Below are 18,608 nucleotides of genomic sequence, written 5' to 3' on the forward strand. Positions count from 1 at the left end.
GTTTATGATCAATCCAAATCCATTACTCTGGAACTTTGAGTATTCCCAACAACATTTTAATATTGTTGAATTTACATTGCCATCCTTAGTACTTCTTATTTTCATCCAATATGTCAGAGCTAATTTGATTCTTCTTATTTCCAGTGGAATCGCTATTAGAAGGGCATTAATAGGTGTCGTTTTCACTGCTCCTATACATATACATAAAGCCCTATTCTGTAATGTATCTATTTTTTGTAATGTTGTTTTAGTTGCTACTCCATATATAAAACTACCATAATCTATTATTGATCTCATGAGAGCCCTATATATGTTTAATAATGACTGTCTATCTGCACTCCAGTTATTTCCAGCCAACCCTTTAGTAAATTTAGAACTTTCTTACATTTAGTTTCCAGATTCTCTATATGTGTTTTCCATGTATATGATTGATCTAACCATATTCCCAGATATTTCAATTCTGCTACCCTTTCCAACGGCTGTTCATATAATGTTATTGTTCATATATCAATATTTTTCTCATTTGTAAAAAGCATATAACAAGATTTACTTGATGATAATTTAAAACCCCATTCATAAGACCATTTTTCTACTTTATTAATTGCTTTCTTAATATTTCCTACCACGTTTTATATTCTTTCCTCTCATCCACATAACCCCGTCATCAGCATATAATGCAGATTTTATACATTCTTCTGTTTCAGAAAATATATCATTTATCAAGATATTAAATAGTATTGGGATAATTGCACTACCTTGTGGAATTCCATTTTCAACATTAAATTCTTTTGAGTAATCATTTCCAATCTTCGCTCTTATTTTTCTATCCAACAAAAAAATTTGCTATCCAATTAAACATCTTCCCACCTATTCCCATCTGCTTAATTTTTATAAGTAGACCTTCTCTCCATAATGAATCATAAGCTTTTTCTATGTCAAAAAATATCACAATCATAATCTCTTTCATTTTTAAAACTTTCTCTATATCATTACTGACTCTGATTATTGCATCCATTGTTGATCTCCCTTTCCTAAATCCACACTGATTTTCATTAATTAATTTCTTATGATCAAGACTAAATTCTAATCTATTAACTATTATTTTTTCCAGCCACTTACTTAAATGTGAAGTTAATGCTATTGGTCTGTAATTATTTGGATTTATAGGATCTTTCCCTGGTTTATTAAACAGTAGGATTATTACCCTCTTCCAGCTATTTGGTATTAAACCTTCTTTCCATATTTCATTAAACAGTTTTAATATTAATTTTAATGTTACTTCAGGAATCTGTTTAAACATAGCATAGCATAGCTGATCCTCCCCGGGAGCTGAAGATCCTGTCCCTTTCAATACTGTTTTCATTTCTTTCATGGTTATATTCATGTCTAATATGTTTGACTATTTTTCAATATATTTTTATGCTTTTTGAATCTTCTGTTGTCTATGAATGCCTGTAAGATGTTCGCCACTATGCACTGCAGCAAATGACTCACCCAACAAATCTGCCTTATCTTTATTTAACACTATTTCCTGATCTCTAACTAAGGCTGGTATTTTAACATCACTGCTTTTCCCAATCATTTTCCTAAACATTGACCAAACATTCTGTAATTTTATTTCTGATCCTATTGAGGAACAATATTCTCTCCATGTTTTCTTTTTAACTTCCTTAACAGTTTTACGAGCCACTGCTCTTTTCTTTTTATAATCAATAAGAGTTTCGATTGTTACATTTTTCTGCAGTATTTTAAATGCCCTGTTACGATCTTTAACCGCTCTAGTACATTCATCATTCCACCAAGGAACTACTTTTTTCGTCCTTTTTATTATTATTTTTGGTATGCTGGTGGTAAGTTTGCTTAAAACTGCTAATTATCATAGTTTAATTATGAACAGTGCAGTACACATATAAACAAACTTACATTGGTTTCAGAAGTAGTTATTTTATCACTTTTATTGTGATTTTTATGATTATTATTATTATAACAATCACTCAACTTAATATTATAACTCCATGGAGACTGTTTGTTGTGACTTAATATAGTGTTCTTCATAAACTTAACCTAGTTTTAATTAAGTTCAGAATGCCAAAGAAACTTTGATATTGTGAGGCTGCTGTCATAACTCGTTTATCATTGTTTTTATTGCCAACATATTTTTGCAGCCTAGGCTAATTAAGAAGAAAGAGGAAGCCAGCGATCAGGCATTGGAAAACCTAAAGACCTTCCTGTCTCAGAAGAGGCCCTGACTCTACCAGATCACCTCACCAGTTGTGATGTGGAGGTTCTGAGGATGAACCTCCACATCGTCTTCATGGTGTAAGGCTTTTTTTTTTAACTGAACAGCTGGCCATATTTTTAACAACAGCAAAAACTGGTGCATTACCAACACTGAGTGCTTAATAAACATGATTTAATTTGAAAATAATTGGACCGAATTTATTCCCCTTGTTACCATTTCTCTTTCATATATTTTATTCATTGTTAGCTTTCAGGGCCCTGTGTTAGACTGGTGACCTATCCAGGGTGAACCCCACCTCTCATGGATGAAAAGCTTTTAAGGTAGTTTATCTCCCTTAAGTTCACACTTAAAACTGCTTCATAGTAAAGGCCAACATCAACTGATTCTATTTTTTCTATTTCTAACAAAACCAGGCAAAGAAGACGCCTGAAATGTTTTTCCACCCCAGACATCCAGTTTCAGTCATCATCAGTTCTGATGATGTCACATCCATAGCGAATCCACAATGTCTTAAAATTGTAAGTCATATTTTTTCTTTGCCGTTTTTCTGTACTCTTTAAAATACAAGTGCTTTCTCTGTTTAATTGCTCTGTTGTCTTTTTTGTAGGTTTCTGTTAAGTGCAGTGGTGCAGTGAATGGGAATGTTCTGTCGGTGACCCTCACTGTTCTTAGGAAGGGGAAATGTCAGTTTGTCTGCAGTAATATTGGAATACTGTGACATTGTATTAAAGCAATACTCTGTCCTAATGTGTACCTAATGTTTTAATTTTCATAAGCATGGTATCTGTAAACTTTGAATGTATTGACAATTTGTGCAATTCTGCCATAGTATATTGGCAATGTACTCTTGAAAAATGTGGGTACCTGTTTATGTGACAGGGTGTGCATAAGACTGACATGATGACATTGTCATAAACATGACATAACACCTTTCATGAACATGAAGATCTCTGTTGTCATGAAGTGTCATTCGGCAAATAATGACACTTTTAAAAAAGTTGGATTAGAAGTCCATTAAAAGTACCAAGTTTACATTATTTTGCAAATAATGACACTTTTAAAGTAACTTTGCATTAAAAGTGTCATTATTTACCAAATGACACTTCATGACAACAGAGACCTTCGTGTTCATGAAAGGTGTTATGTCATGTTTATGACAATGTCATGTCAGTCTTATGTACACCAGATCAAATAAAGTGTCACCAAACCATATATAAAATGTATTGAACACAAATGTAATTTGTTTCACCTGTAGAGTGTGTTGTAATTATTTAATAGAACTGTCTAAAATGAGATATTTATATTGAGGAATCTAGGGAAAATTATTTGCTTTGTGGATGTAGGAAGGAAATTTATGCAGGCGATTTTATTTTTTATTTTCACTTTATTTTAAATTGAAGCTGTAAATACAAAGATATTGCCACATGACATGCATGCACATACACGCTCACAGTAAATTCTGTGTTCTGGTAACCTGATGTGTTGCAATTCTATAGTGTGTATGTGTATACATGTAATGTACAAAGTTGCAAAGCATATCAAGATGTTAAGGATGTTTACATTACATGAAAAGCAATATACTTATAGTATAGTAAGTGTAACTTGAGTTGTTCCAAAAAGGTACCTGAAGGTATACTTACCGTACGTAGTACACTTTAGATTGTGCTCTAAAACTATTTAAATAGTATTAAAATACACTAAGCGACTGTGGTTGTGTGGCAGAGTTGTCATCTTGCAATCGGAAGGTTGTAGGTTCGATTCCAGCTTTGTCCTGCTATATGTCGATGTACCTCTGGGCAAGGCACTTAACCCCAAATTGCCTACCGGTCTGCGTATCGGTGTATGAATGTGTGTGTGAATGGGTGAATGTGACTCTAGTGTAAAGTGCTTTGAGTGGTCAAAAAAAAAAATGACTGGAAAAGCTCAATATAAGTTCAGTCCATTTACCATTTTACCATTTAAGCACACAATTAGTTTTGTGCTTAGTGTGCAAAATATTACACTTTACCCATAATTAATCTGACTTAAAGTATGCTTAAGTGTACTAAAATCTAACATACTTTGCATATTTATTTTTCACTAGGGATTTTCTTAGAAACAATATATTTGGTTAAATTGCCATTTTTATGATGTTTTCATTTTTATCCTTTGTACAAAAGAAATGCTTTGTGATTTTTGTTCTCTTTGAAAAGTGCTGCCAAGAAATGGCTCACTTTTAGTACCCCCAAATTAGTCACAATGTTTCTTCGAGGACAACAAAGTTGGGGTTTTGGAGTAGCCATCACACAGAGAATGTGTGAGCTGAATTGAAAAAGTGTGTAGGGAAGGCGGCACACAAACCTGACCCAGTTGCAGCGGTTCTGACATGACGAAAGGAGAAAAATTACAGCAAACTGTTGTGAAATCCTTATGGAAGAAGACCCAAAACATTTGACCCACGGCTCGCAGTTTAAATTCAGTTCCACCAAAGATTTTGAAAATATTCTCTTTCCCATTCTTCTGAGATTTAGCATTCAAAAAATTTAGAAAACTGTAACAGAACAAGAAAAGTTGAATCTTATTTAATGTCAGAACGTTGGAAAAAAGAGTTCTGTGTCTTTGAAAATAAATATTTCTTTTCAACTTTGAAAGCTGTGATGGACTCTGATGGTTTTGCTTTCGATGCTGTGGTACAGTTTGCCTAAGGCAGCAGTTAGGGTTAGGATTAGGGTTCGGGTTCATCAACAAGGTGTATGAGGACAGAGCCTCCCTGCAGTGTCCCTTCTCTGGTCATCTCTTCGTCTCTTTATGAGATTCATTAATGAACTCTATAAGCAGATGACTTATGACAATGGATTGATTGCACTGGGACAGAGGCTTCACATACCATATTTTCAAACTTTTATTTCGTAAGAAAAAAAATATTCCAGCAATTTCATGTAAACTCTACCCAAAATAAGTTGAATTTCAGGGCCATAGCGGTACAAACAAGAACTATACTGCAAAACCACAAACTTTTAACAAGTATTTTTGTCTAGTTTCTAGTGAAAATATCTCTGTACACTTGAAACAGACCAACAATACCAATAGTAATATTTTAGTGTTTCTGCAATATAGTTCAAGGCTTGTCGTACTATCAGCGTAGAGGACCCAATGTAACCACAAGGGGGCGATGCTGACCCATAACACAGTCCTTTGAATCTGTCCGGGGCGGACCCCATGGATGGATGGATGGATGGATGGATGGATGGATGGATGGATGGATGGATGGATGGATGGATGGATGGATGATGGATGGATGGATGGATGGATGGATGGATGGTTTTTTTTTCTCTCGTTTATGCTAAATATTTTATAGTGTTGTGGACAAATGGCGCAGTGATAATACGTTTAAAGTTTCTCCTCACTCGGAGTTATTGTTGAAATGCTTTTGTTTGAAGGAAGCATTGCGCACAACAGGCTGTTATCAGGCATTGAAAAGTGCGGTTATGGGCGGCATTAGGTTTCTGTCAGTCTCCTCTTGCCTGTCCTGCACTCTTAACCGCTTAAGCACCGGAAAGTGCCAATTATAGTTTCTGAGCTCTCAGTACTCGGATCCCATTCATCAGCACTCTATCAGAGGACCATATGGATTTGGGATGGCCTTTCTTTTCAGACAGACCATCGGTTTCGACCTGGGTGAATCACGCAAGCAGTCTGAACTAAAATAATCATGGCGAGGCCCTTTAAGGTGGAATATGAACGAAAGGAGTGAAAATAGAAATGTTTCTGGAACGATATTTGCTCACTTCTGCTGGATCATATTTCTGTTCTGACAAAGATTGTTTATCCGACAGAGAATCTCTCCTTTGTTAAATAGATATCAACTTTACAGCTTGAATGCATTCATTCAAATCCTTTAGACTAATTGGATGAGGCATTGACGGATTCTAATTTTGACATATAAAATAATGAGAAAAAAACATGATATTCAGAAGATGCACACTTTTATTTTTGTCATCTGTTATCAAAACATTTTCACGTACAAAAGGTCCACAAGAGGACTTTCAGTTTTGTTTTTTTGTTTTTGTTTCTTTGTTTGTTTTTTTTTTTAAAGACGTAGATAAAAAGAAATAAAGAGAAACAAAAACTGTCTTAAAGAATAAAATGCGTTTCTAAGTAATAATTAAAATATACTGGCTTATATGGACTTGAATAGCATATTGAAGTGAAATGTAAAGAAATTATTATTTTTTTCCTTCAAGGGGAAAATGAATTTAATTTGAATGAATGAAACATTTCAGGAAGTTTGTGAAACCATGTAACCCTGAGAGAGTCAGCTGAATTTAGCTGCTCGAACAGATAAAGTAGTGCCTATAAATGCCTGATCCATTTCTTTAAGTCAAACTGAAAAGAAAATAATACTGATATGGCTACTGTCCTACAAAAATGCTAAAACGTTATTTATGTAATTAATTGGATGAGGCATTGATCATTTTGGTTTGTTTTTTAAGCGCCGGCTCGCGGTAGCGTGCACACTCATAAATTATTTTAACTTTATAGATAGCTATTAAAAACCCTGTATTATATACTTATTTACCCTGTAAAAAATAAAAACCCTGTTTCTCGAAAGAACCAACATTAACATTTGTAGCCGAGCTTATAGTGCCGATCGGGCGTTAAAGTGGGATAATTCGTGTTTTTATCAAAGGAGCGACAGACAGACAGACAGACAGACAGACAGACAGACAGACAGACAGACAGACAGACAGACAGACAGACAGACAGACCGTTAAGGTCACCATAATACATTCATCGACTGCTCATAGATGAGGCCGGACCTTGATACAACATCCTTCAGAATAATAATCATAAAATAACATCACAACGCTTTAAAGCAGATGAAATATTTCAGGACTGAAGAGCTTGGATCACTTCGGCTCATGTCGGTCCGTCAGACGGTTATCGCCACCTTCACGCTGCAGTCGCTGCTGTTATTGTTGCTGTCCGTCGCTTTCTTGCTTTTGCTCCTTCCTTTGGTGTTGGGAAGCTTGTTGTCTTTCTTCCAGCGCATGCGCCGGTTCTGAAACCACACTTTCACCTGCCGCTCGGACAGACAGAGAGCATGGGCCACCTCAACCCGGCGGCGGCGCGTCAGATACCGACTGAAGTGGAATTCCTTCTCGAGCTCCAGGACTTGCTGGCGCGTGTAGGCTGTACGCAGCCGCTTCGGTTCCGGCCCGACGTGATTGGGATTGACTGTACAAATAAATAAACCAAATATTAGAAACAATGGATGAATTACATCTAACCAAAATGTTAAATATTGAAATATTTAACATTTATTTAACATTATTTTTAAACATTGAATTTACATTCATTCATTTATGTTTAATATTTAACGTCACACACAGACACATAATTTCGATTATTCGATTGGAATTGTCAGTGGAAAAATCAACAATAATACTAACAATAATAATAACTATGAAAAATACTGTTTATTATATTTTCTATAACCATTTTCTTGGCAGAAGGAAAATAAGTGAAACGTAAAAATAATACTAGTAGCTACACGTGCTACTAAAACGAATAATAATAAATTAGAAAAAGAAGAGAAATAATATAATATGAAATCAAGTCCAAATATAAATAAAACAACAAAGTCTTCTTCACTAAAGGAATCCTAATCAAACTGAATCAGGTTTTATCTAAAAATAACAGCAGTTATTATTTTATTGTGCTTCGCGATCATTTGTGGTCGACCGGGAAGAGATCCAAAAGGAAATGTTTCTGTTTTCTTTGCTTCTTTTTTTTACTTTTAACTTGCAGTTTTTTTTGTTGTTTTGTTTGTTTGTTCGCATCGTTACACATCCCCACGCACACTGTTCAGCAGACACACACACACACACACACACACACACACACACACACACACACACACGCATCGCCTATATGCGCTGCAGCAGGACCATAAAACTTTATAGGGGTTGTAATTCTCGCCTGCTTTCACGAAGGTCGTAAATTATTTGACAGAGAAAATGAAAGAAGATGCTAACAAATAGAAAGAAAGTAAGAAAGAAAGAAAGAAAAAAGAGAGTAAGAATGAAAGAAAGAAAAAAGAGAATAAGAAAGAAAGTCTTTTCATTTGGTCATGGTTCTCACCATGCGCGACGTGCACTTTCTTCATCCAGGGGTAGACGACAATGGGCGGCTTGTCCTTCCCCAGGCCAGCCGCTTTCCTCTGCACCTGAGCCGGCTTGGCGCAGGTCATCCAGGCCTGCTGGCACTGCAGGTCTCCCGCGGGGAACCTCTGCTTCTCGGACGTGTCTGGCTCTCTGTACAGCGGGTAGGTCGCAGTGTGCTGCTGCTGATGCTGTGGCCGCTCCTCTGCATCGTCCCGGTGATGGCCCTGCACAGACTGATGGTAGCCGGTTTGTTGTGATGCGTACGCAAGCGGATGAGACTGCATCGGCTGATAACCCCCTGCGTAACTGCCATTGTCCTGAGGGTTGTTGTAATACCCCCCTTGGTCACTAAAATTACTGTAATCTTCTTCACAAGGCGGGAACTGCGGCTCGGCGTATTTACAGCTCACCACGAAGGACTCCATGATTGATTTATAGCGAGGATAACAGGAGAATGCTAATTTTTCTTTCTATCTCCTCTCTCTTTCTCTTTTCTCCCTCTGGCATCGAGCCATCCTGCGGCTGTCAAATAGACAGACGGCCGCGCGGGTCACATGGCCCGTCAGCCAACCAATCAGAGGCCGCACACTGGGACGTTTATGTCAAACGTAATGGGATCATTTAGGAAGAAAAAAAAAGTTCATCACGGATCTAATGAAGATTTGCAGCTTGAAAAAAATTACACCTATTAGACTTTTGCGGACACATGAAATGTAAATAAAGAAATATCTATCTATCTATCTATCTATCTATCTATCTATCTATCTATCTATCTATCTATCTATCTATCTATCTATCTATCTATCTATCTATCTATCTATCTATCATCCATCCATCCATCCATCCATCCATCCATCCATCCATCCATCCATCCATCCATCCATCCATCCATCCATCCATCCATCCATCCATCCATCCATCCCACCTTTCAGACTATAGATTTATGACTTTTCTCTCCACAGAAGGCCCGGGGTGAAAAATTAATCTCCCATATTGAGGGCTGTGGGGGCCGTATTTGGCCTTGTGGCGAGTAAAAAGGATGGACAACAAAACGTGGCCGGTCAGAAAGGTCCCCCAAAATAAAAGAACTAAAATGGATAAAAGGTTCCCAGACAGTGACTAGTAGTTTGGGCTCGTTGTTCTGGCCGGGGTCAGGCCTGGGTGGTTCGGGGGGCGGGGAATGCTGAGCTTTCCCTAAAAAATGATGCTGAAGCAGAGAAAAATGCAACTTTAGGGGAAAAAAAGAGAGAAAGATAAAGAGAAACATAATTTAATTGTGCTGAATATTAATGGAAAGTTTAAAGCTGAGCCCTCACACGAAGAGACGGTCATATGTCAGGGAAAGAAGTAACTTCCATCTTTGCGATCAGAATCGACTTTGCATTTGAAAATTGTTGAAAAATTCAGGTTGTATTCCTCTTAAAAGCTCAAGAGTGTCACTTGGGAGCAGGTCTAATGATGCAGTCAGCAACTATAGAACTACAGCTTAATGAAGGAAAACCTGGCTGAAGGATGAAGGCAGCCCTGTATGTAATGCCTCTGAAAGTTGAACTGATATTTCTGTGAAGGATATCGATCTGATGAGTCATCAGCCCAAATAGGCTCATCATAATCAGATTGGCCTTGCTTAATTTTTATCAGCTTGAACAAATCTGTTTCATACATATAGGCTCATATAATCAAGAATTTAATTTGAATTTTATATTGAGTTTTTCTCATTTTGCCATAGTGTCAAAGTCTTCCACGGTTCATCTTGAAAAGTATTACACATTATAATTTTGTGTTTTGACAGAAACCATGTGGAATAAATTGGTCAGATGGGCTCAAAATGAAACATAGTGCCACCACTAACTACCATGCTGTGGGGTGGTTTTCTTCATCAGGGACAGGTCACCTGGAGAGAGTAAACAACAAACCTGTTGACAGGACAATAAGCATAAACACAGTCAGTTCAACACCAACACTTTCCATCCAAATGTCATGTCAATTTTGAGTGAACTTTTAAAATGATGCAAAAAAAGAAAAAAGAAAGTGTGACAGTGTCCATCTTCTTGCTTGGAGCAATCAGCTGCACAAAATAGTTTCATCAGCTATTGATGTAACATATGGTTGTAATACGTAGAGCTTGCAAGCTAGCATGGACCATGTATGTCAAAATGTTGAAGTGTTCAGAAAAGTGTTCCCGTCAGGGAAACTGTAATTGTTCTGTCCTGTCAAGCAGTTTTGGTGAAGTGATCATCTTAGTTCCAGGAAGAACTACGATGATCAGTCACGTGAAGTAAAGGTTCGCTGCATCATCAGCAGATGTTGTTCCATCTCCCTTCGGTTCATTAACTCCTTTTTCAGAAAAGAGTAAAAACATATCTGCAAAATCTAGAAAAACAGTTCTGATGCAATATTTCAAAATTTGCATAAAAAAACTTTGATGGAAACACAGTTAATGTAAGAGTCTAGCTCAGGTTGTGTCAAGGTGTCGTAAAGTCTACTCCAAAATTTAGTCTGACTGAGTTGGGAAGAATTAAAACATCTTTTTCTTGTTATCCATCCAGTCTTACAAATTTGGAGGATTTTAAAAAGTATGAGTATGAATAGTTTGAACCTTTAACAAAATCGCTGTATATGTGGGTCAGTAAACTGAAATGATTTAGTTTGCGGAACTCGACTGATGTTTTAAAAAAAAAAAAAAATTATGAAGACTTAAATAAGTTGACCAAAATGCCACAAGAAATTTGATCTGGTAGCAAAATCTTATTTTTCATGGTGAAAAAAACATGCAGCTCATGTCGTGTAAAGCAACATGACAGCTTTACGTTCCTGTTCTTTGAATGATTCCTTGTCATCAAAGCTTCCCTGTGTTTTACTTAACCTGTCATGCAGAAGATTTCTGAGAACTAAAAGACGAAAGAGAGATCTGGGGAAGGATGAACGCCTTTGGCCAGGTAGCAGCGTGGCAAACACTTGTCCCTTTTCCTTCCTGTCACGGATTCTGACGGATGGCTAGTCATCGCCCATAGACTCCCCTAGAACCCAATCTGTGACCAGGGCAGCTCCACACACATTCGGTTCTACAGGGTATATATAGGCGAAGGATTTGTTCACGGCTGTGCTGTTGATGGCTCTTTGTGTTCTTCTTGTAGAGATTTCTAGTATTTTGTCGTGACTCAGCGGTTTTATAAACTTCTGCCTCTGGAAACATTAAACTCCAAACCTTCCATTTTATAGACATTCCTGCTGCTCAATGTCATCAGGTGATTTATAAAAGCCACCAGTGACACCTTTTGACATCAATACCTCATTAACAGGACATACAGCATTAATTATGATACATGTGTGTCATAACTGTAAACCAGTTAGACTGTTAAATTTGGCTGAAAGAAAGTTGAAGAAGGATTTACAGAAGGCAGTGGAAAAAAGGAAGCAGGAGTTCATCTCCCATCAGCACAGACAGGAGGACTTGTCTTAAAGGGTTGGCAGCGACTGCCAGAAGGACTATGACCAACAGGAACATAACTAATCCTGTATTTGTAGGGAACTCTTTCGGTCTCATTGGAACTCATTTCCTCCTGGGCACCATGTTGTTGACTTTAGTTTACAGCAATGAATACTTCAGGTACTCCAGATGCCTTCGATTTGCTCCAACACAAACTGCGCTGCTCATTCCTCTCAGATTTTTATGTCCTAAGAAATTCTTCACTTTAGTGGTGGAGAAATGTTACATCAAAAAATGTTGGTACACTCAACTTATTGAGATTGTCCAACAGAATTTTAATATCAGACTAAGTGGTTAATTATGAAAAATCTACTTTATGGTTTTGATGTATTTGATGTCCTGAGACAATGTGCAGTGTACCAGAGAAGCGAAGACTGAGAAAAATCTAGAAGGGTACCAATAGTTTTTCAAACTGCTTTTCTTGAGGAAGGCAGGGAGGACTGGTTCCTGGTCAGAGTCGCTGGTAAACACACTGCAAGCTGCTGGTGGTCTCTTCCAAGCCTGGGCTGTGTGGGCCTCAGTCTGGACACGAAGGGGGATCTCAGAACCCAACAGGATTTCAGCCCCCAGGGTGAAACTTGACTTCCCATTCAGATCCTGCCACTCGTGATGGTTCCCAGCTTCCATAAATGTTTATGGCTCAACATCTGACATGAGCTGAAAGCTCTGAACAAGTTTTAATCAAGACTGCTTGAATCAAAGTTTGTAAAAGCACAGTGACTATTGGTATTGTCGTGTAGACTGTTTCTGCTTAAAAGCCTATACATAAAACAATCAATTACAAGGCCCATGTAATACATATGTAAATAATCAGCAAAGTGTTGATTTTGAATCAATATATGGCTCCATCCAGCCTCCCTGCTGTCATTATTCACAGACAGTGCAGGGCTATTATGAATCTTATGGGCAGTTATATAGTTCTCAATGTTTGTGACACATTCTGGTCAAGATGCCATTGAAAATTTATGTTCCCATTTCTTGCCCTGGGCAATTTTCTCTTCTTTCACAGACATTTATTTTGAAGCTGTTTACATGTCACACTAAGTTCCCATGTCTGCTTGAATAAGCAGTTGGTGAAAACTGTATCAGAACCATTTGTTGGTCCAAAGTGAAAATAAAGGTGGGTAGTTTGTTGCACAGAGCTAAACTTTGAGTGAAGCTTGATTACTTTAACATTATGCAGAAGGAAAGCTCCAGCACGATAAAACATTAAAAGACATATTTTCACTTTTCAAGTATATTTTCACCAATGCTGGTATATATTTTGAATGCTGGTGTTCCCTGGTGAAACACTGGTTATGACCCGATTTGTTGGCTTGGAGAAGAAGACTTGATCCTTTTTCACAGGATGCCATTTTGAACAATGTGACAATGATAGTGGGGTCCACCAAATTTAAATTCATTTCATGAAGTAAATAGTCCAAGCCAATCAGTCATAAGTAAACAAAATGATTCACTATTTGATTTCAGGTATTTTTTAATTAATTATTTCAACCAATTTCTTCCTCATTTAGTAAACCATAAATAGCTCTGCTGAAACCGTTCATTGGCAACCTTAAAGTTAGACATAGACACTTTAAACAAACTCCAGCACGTTGAATTAAGCCAAAGGCTTGTATATAAGGCAGTGGCAGTTTTATAATATGGCTCCAAGTCCAGAGAGACAAGGCATCAAACTATAGCATTAACTATGCAGCATAATAAAGAAAACAGTCATTCACAGCAGAAAGAGAGAAACATTAACCCTATTGATTCGGTAGAAAGCAAACGGTAGTGGAGCCCCGCCGAATCGCGGCTCAGAGTTTACAAATTGACCTACTTGTGTATTTTTACCACCTAAAACATACTGCTACATGTTTGATATTGAAAATATTACAAAGAAATTGCAGCTTGGGAAGCTGAAATATCTGGACACTACCTGACATGTGTCTGCAAAGCAGCCAATCAAAGGGCACCATTTACTTTCCCTGTCATTGATTGGTTGTATCTCCAAAGAGCAGAAATAAGGAAGATGATATCTTTTAGGAAGACGATTTCACATTATGGTATATTTTGTGTTTGAGCTCTTGTGTTTTAGAGCTGAGAGGGTGTCATGGGATTCACAGATTCTAGCTGTTCATGGCCCCTAACTGTGACCTCTATCAGGTTCCACTGTACACAGAATTACAGAAATATACAATCCAACCTAAATAATGCTGAGCGTCTTGAGGTCATGATTGTACATGGTGATATCAGTCTCTGACTGTGATTGGACAATCTGTAAAATACAATTTCTTTTTTTTTTTTCTAAGAATGAACCGAATTTCATCATTCCAAAGTTTTGAGCTCCAAGAACAGTTAATATAGATAAACTGTGAGCAATAATCCTTACAATCAACCTTCTAGCAGGGTTAGGGTTAGTTCATAGTTGACAGTTCAGATGAGAAATAAAGCTTCACTTTATTTCTTTTTTGCAGACACACACACACACACACACACACACACACACACGCACGCACGCACACACACACACACACACACACACACACACACACACACACACACACACACACACACACACACACACACACACACGCACGCACGCACGCACGCACACACGCACACACAAATCTCCTTTCAGTTTTAACTATTAGAGTACACAAAAAGGTTCATTTTTCAGGATTCTTCTAGCCTCAGATTCTTGGTTAAATGGAGAGTCATTAGCCGATCGCACCTCCTGAATGGAGTTTGAACCTTTTTGGAGGCGAACAACGACACGAGCGGAGGGGAGCGATGCTTCGCTGTTTCAAAGAGCATTCTTCTGTAAGAATGTAGCCTAGCTGCTGGCAGGTCAGCCGCAGGGTCAGGCAGAATCGTTGACCGCTGCTTCACCGTTTCATTAGTCCTCAGACCGCCGGACAGGCCACCGCGGGAGGAGGACGGGGTGGGTGGGGGGAGCCACGCAGAGTTCACGCGGCCTGCGGGAGTCGCGAGCCCATTGTTCCGCGTGGGTTTGGACGATTGTTGTGCAAAAAGCGATATTAACCACTTCGCTTTTTGATATCAATTTCTGATTATTTTAATCCACACGATTCGCTCGTTTCTGCAGAGATCTCCTGCCGTGAATTGATTTACTCCATTAATTACCGTCACGCAATTGTTGCCAGTTTCCTCTCATGACTTAGCATTTGTTTTTCTCTTTGATAATTCTGCAAACCTCCGCATCTGGTCAGAAATGAATCTCTGATTATAATAAAACCAAAACAAGCACAAGAACAGGAGCAGGAATGAGTGCAAACGTAGCCTGCGTGTTCTCCGCAAATAGTTGGAAATAAATTCACCTCTGATCCCAGTCAGAGAGAGAGAAGCGCATTCAGTTGCTTTAGCTTTTCTTTCTGGGGGTCGTTTCACTTTTTCATTTTAGACAGGCTGACCGCCGGCTCACCCCTCCACCCGCGGCCCGCTCCCGGGTCAAAGCCGAGCTGGATGCTCCTTTAACCCGGTTTAGACATTAACTGCGACCTCCAGGCTCTGCGGAGCCGCAACGCGGAGCCGCAACGCGGGGAGCCGCAACCGCGGAGAGGAGTGGGCGCACAGTCAGATCCAGGCACCGAAAATGACAAGGATTTAATTGAATGAATAAACTGTGAACTCTTATGGATCAGATTTCTACTCATCTAAGCAGCATAAATATTACCGAGTGTCCAGTTTGGGTGAAAATAAAACGAAACATTATAAGAAAAGAGAAATCCATTTCGTCTTTTATCCTCCGGAGTATTAAACGGATATAATTAATTAGGAAATCAAATAAAGCAGGATGGTGCGGGAGATTTGCCTCAAGCAGCGGATCTGAGTGTTAATAAAAGTCCGCTGAGTGATGAAGAGCCTTTATAGCCTCATATTGGGGAAAAATACAATGAAATATAAATGCAAAAAAAAAAAAAAAAAGTAAAAATAAACACAAACAATTAAACGACACAGTTCAGTTGAGTTTCATCCCATCTTCTGCAGCGAACAAATTCAATTCTTGTTTAGTGTAAAAATGAAAACTATTTATTGGTTATTGTGATTTTTTTCGATTCTTACTATAATTTCCTGCAGGTTTGATGATACTTGACTAAAACTGCGTGTAACACAAATGCAGAAGTCAGCAGATTTTCCCTTATAAACATTATAAATAACTGAACATGGTCTCAATGCTTCTAAGCTGAAAATCTGATTTAAAATCCACAACATGATTTTTTAAAATTATTATTATTTTAAAACAAAACAGGAAAAATTGTTTACAGCACAAATAGATAAAACTGATTATTGCCTATTGAGTCGACCAAAAACAATCTGAGATTTCATAGAGAGACCGGAGCTGCATTTACATGAGAATATTGCTTTTTAAAATAAAGCTACAATGCTTTTCACCATTTCAATTTCTGTATATCCTGAAATGCTTTTGTTTTTCTTTTCATTGTGAATTTATTAAGAAATATTGGCTTTTTTGACGACACTCTAAAATGATTTATTTAAATTGTTTGTTTTCATTTTTTTAAATGAAAACGAACAATTTTCATTTAAAAAAAATGAAAATATCCACGTTATTTCTCAGTCCGTTTCTTACAAGCTCTTGTTGTACTCGGTGTTATTCTGTTGTAGCTCCATTGGCACAAAGATTTCATCTGCTTCATTTGTATGAAAGATGCGACATGGAAAAAATGTATTTACTTAAATACAACATTTTTATTTTCCATTTCCTATTTTAATAATGCAGAGCCTTTTAAAGAGAGTATTCGAAAATTGATAAATAACAGTTTTATTTTATGAAAATAGTTTTTAATAATTTAAGAAACTATTGAATTTTAGGGATAGGGTTTTATTTTTCTTAGAATCTAAAAATCTGATTTTTTTTCTAACCTAACAACAAACAGTGCTGTGATTACCGGAAGCAGTAAACACACTGGATCAGAACGTCTACATTTCTGTCACTTTCTTCTATTTTTTCAACCTCAGCTTAACTTCCGGTTTGATTTATTTACATGAGGAGATTCTGGACTACAGGTGGATTTCTGAACCTTCTCAGTGAGGGGATTCCCTCGGCCTTTACTTTAGTGCTGAGGACACACACACACACACACACACACAAACACACACACACACACACACACACACACACACACACAAACACACACACACACACACACACACACACACGCACGCGTGAAACCCCCCCCCCCCGCTCCTCCCCCCTGCATATATACACGTCACAAACATCCTCCCTCCTTTTTTGACGCAGTTATAACTGGATACCTGCGTCAAATATAAAAACGACGCGTGTTACTTACTCGCTCTATCCAGATCTCGCGTTAAAACACGTTGGCTTCTGTTTAACTGGGGGTGAAAGAAATGGAAGAAAGAAAGAAAATCCCGCTTTGGAAGCAGATCGAAGCCGATCAGTAGATCGTCTCCGCAGAGATCCAGAGCGCTGCATTCTGTTGATTTGGGACAAATGTCTGCCATGGTCCCATCTGGCCGCCGCTCTGCTTTTCTCTCTCTGTTATATTTTGGGGCTTGTCAACGGCAGCAATAAAACACACTTTATTACCGTCACGTGTTCCGCCCCACCCCCCCTTCCCAGCTCCCACATGGGTTCATAAATTATTAGGGTCCTGCACCGAGAGCCACTTTATTCGATAATGGCGCCAAAGGAAAAAAAAAAGAAAAAAAGAAAGAAAGAAGTGGGAACAGACCTTTAATCACTACTGGGGGGCTGTGCTCTGGATAATTACCAATCTATTTTAGAAACAGCCATTCTCCCCTCTTTATGCCTCATTTCTCAATTTTTTTTATCTCCAATATTTGATACAAATGGCTTCTTTTACTGAATGAAATTAGGTTTTCTTTCTTTTTTTTCTGTCAATCGGATATTTATGCACCGCAGGTTTTGCTTTAAGAAAGCAGAAACTGGACACTGTTTGCATTTTCCCGGATGTGTCTGGAATGCAGTCAGGAACATTTGTTTCCTGCTTTGAGTTCCGTAAATGGGGAGCAATAAAACCATAAACAAGGTCTGTGAAAACACACAGCGGCGGGTCTCTCTCTCTCTCTCTCTCTTTCTCTCTCTCTCTCTCTCTCTCTCTCTCTCTCTCTCTCTGTGTGTGTGTGTGTGTGTGTGTGTGTGTGTGTGTGTGTGTGTGTGTGTGTGTGTGTGTGTGTGTGTGCGTGTCACTGTGTCAAACTGGACACCGCTGTGCTTGCTTTATCAGGGACTCCCAAAATGCTGGGGGTGGTCTGCTAAAACAAGACAGGCAAAAGTCTCAAACACCTGATGATTCACCCGCTTCGGTTATAAATACACACTTTATGCTTCACAAATCTTCAACAATCAATCAAAACGTTCATTAAATGAAATATTTGCATGAATGAAAAATGTGATTTCTGCAGAGATGAACGCGCAGAGAAACTTGTAAAGTGTCGACCTTGTACGGAGTGACGCATCTTTCAGTAGCGCCTCCATGACGGGAACTCTGGGTGGCTGGAGGCAGCAGACTCTGTTCTGTGCATTCAAGGTAAAATGGGAGAAGACTCCCCTGACCTCTGAACCGGCCCAGCTGGAGGTAAACATGGAGCCTTGATCGGAGTCTGCGCCATAAGCTGAACCGCGGCAAACCATCGTTGAGTCTAGTGCGCCATCTAGTGTTCATAAAATACATTGTTTTTTTTTCTTTTGTCGTCTTACTTGGAGTTGTTCTTGTATAAAATT

The 18,608-nt window shown here is 38.3% G+C and overlaps 1 protein-coding gene across 1 annotated transcript; it reads right to left on the reverse strand.

Annotated features, from left to right (window-relative positions):
- Positions 1-6,190: 6,190 nt before the first annotated feature.
- Positions 6,191-9,182, reverse strand: LOC129353982 (homeobox protein Hox-D4b-like). The gene is made up of 2 exons (XM_055023436.1): positions 8,366-9,182; positions 6,191-7,459 (listed from the first exon to the last, which is right to left on the reverse strand). Exons 1-2 carry the CDS (start codon positions 8,811-8,813, stop codon positions 7,155-7,157), a joined length of 753 nt encoding a protein of 250 aa, XP_054879411.1. The 5' UTR covers positions 8,814-9,182; the 3' UTR covers positions 6,191-7,154.
- Positions 9,183-18,608: the final 9,426 nt, after the last annotated feature.

The sequence above is a fragment of the Poeciliopsis prolifica genome, unplaced genomic scaffold (assembly GCF_027474105.1).
Source record: "Poeciliopsis prolifica strain line A6 unplaced genomic scaffold, Auburn_PproV2 SCAFFOLD100, whole genome shotgun sequence".
Lineage (NCBI taxonomy): Eukaryota > Metazoa > Chordata > Actinopteri > Cyprinodontiformes > Poeciliidae > Poeciliopsis > Poeciliopsis prolifica.

Excerpts from the sequence above, each read along its gene's own strand:
- LOC129353982 (XM_055023436.1), bottom strand. The coding sequence starts at position 8,813 with ATGGAGTCCTTCGTGGTGAGCTGTAAATACGCCGAGCCGCAGTTCCCG. Across the intron at positions 7,460-8,365 it reads GAAAGTGCACGTCGCGCATG|TCAATCCCAATCACGTCGGG; the intron begins GTGAGAACCATG and ends TTATTTGTACAG.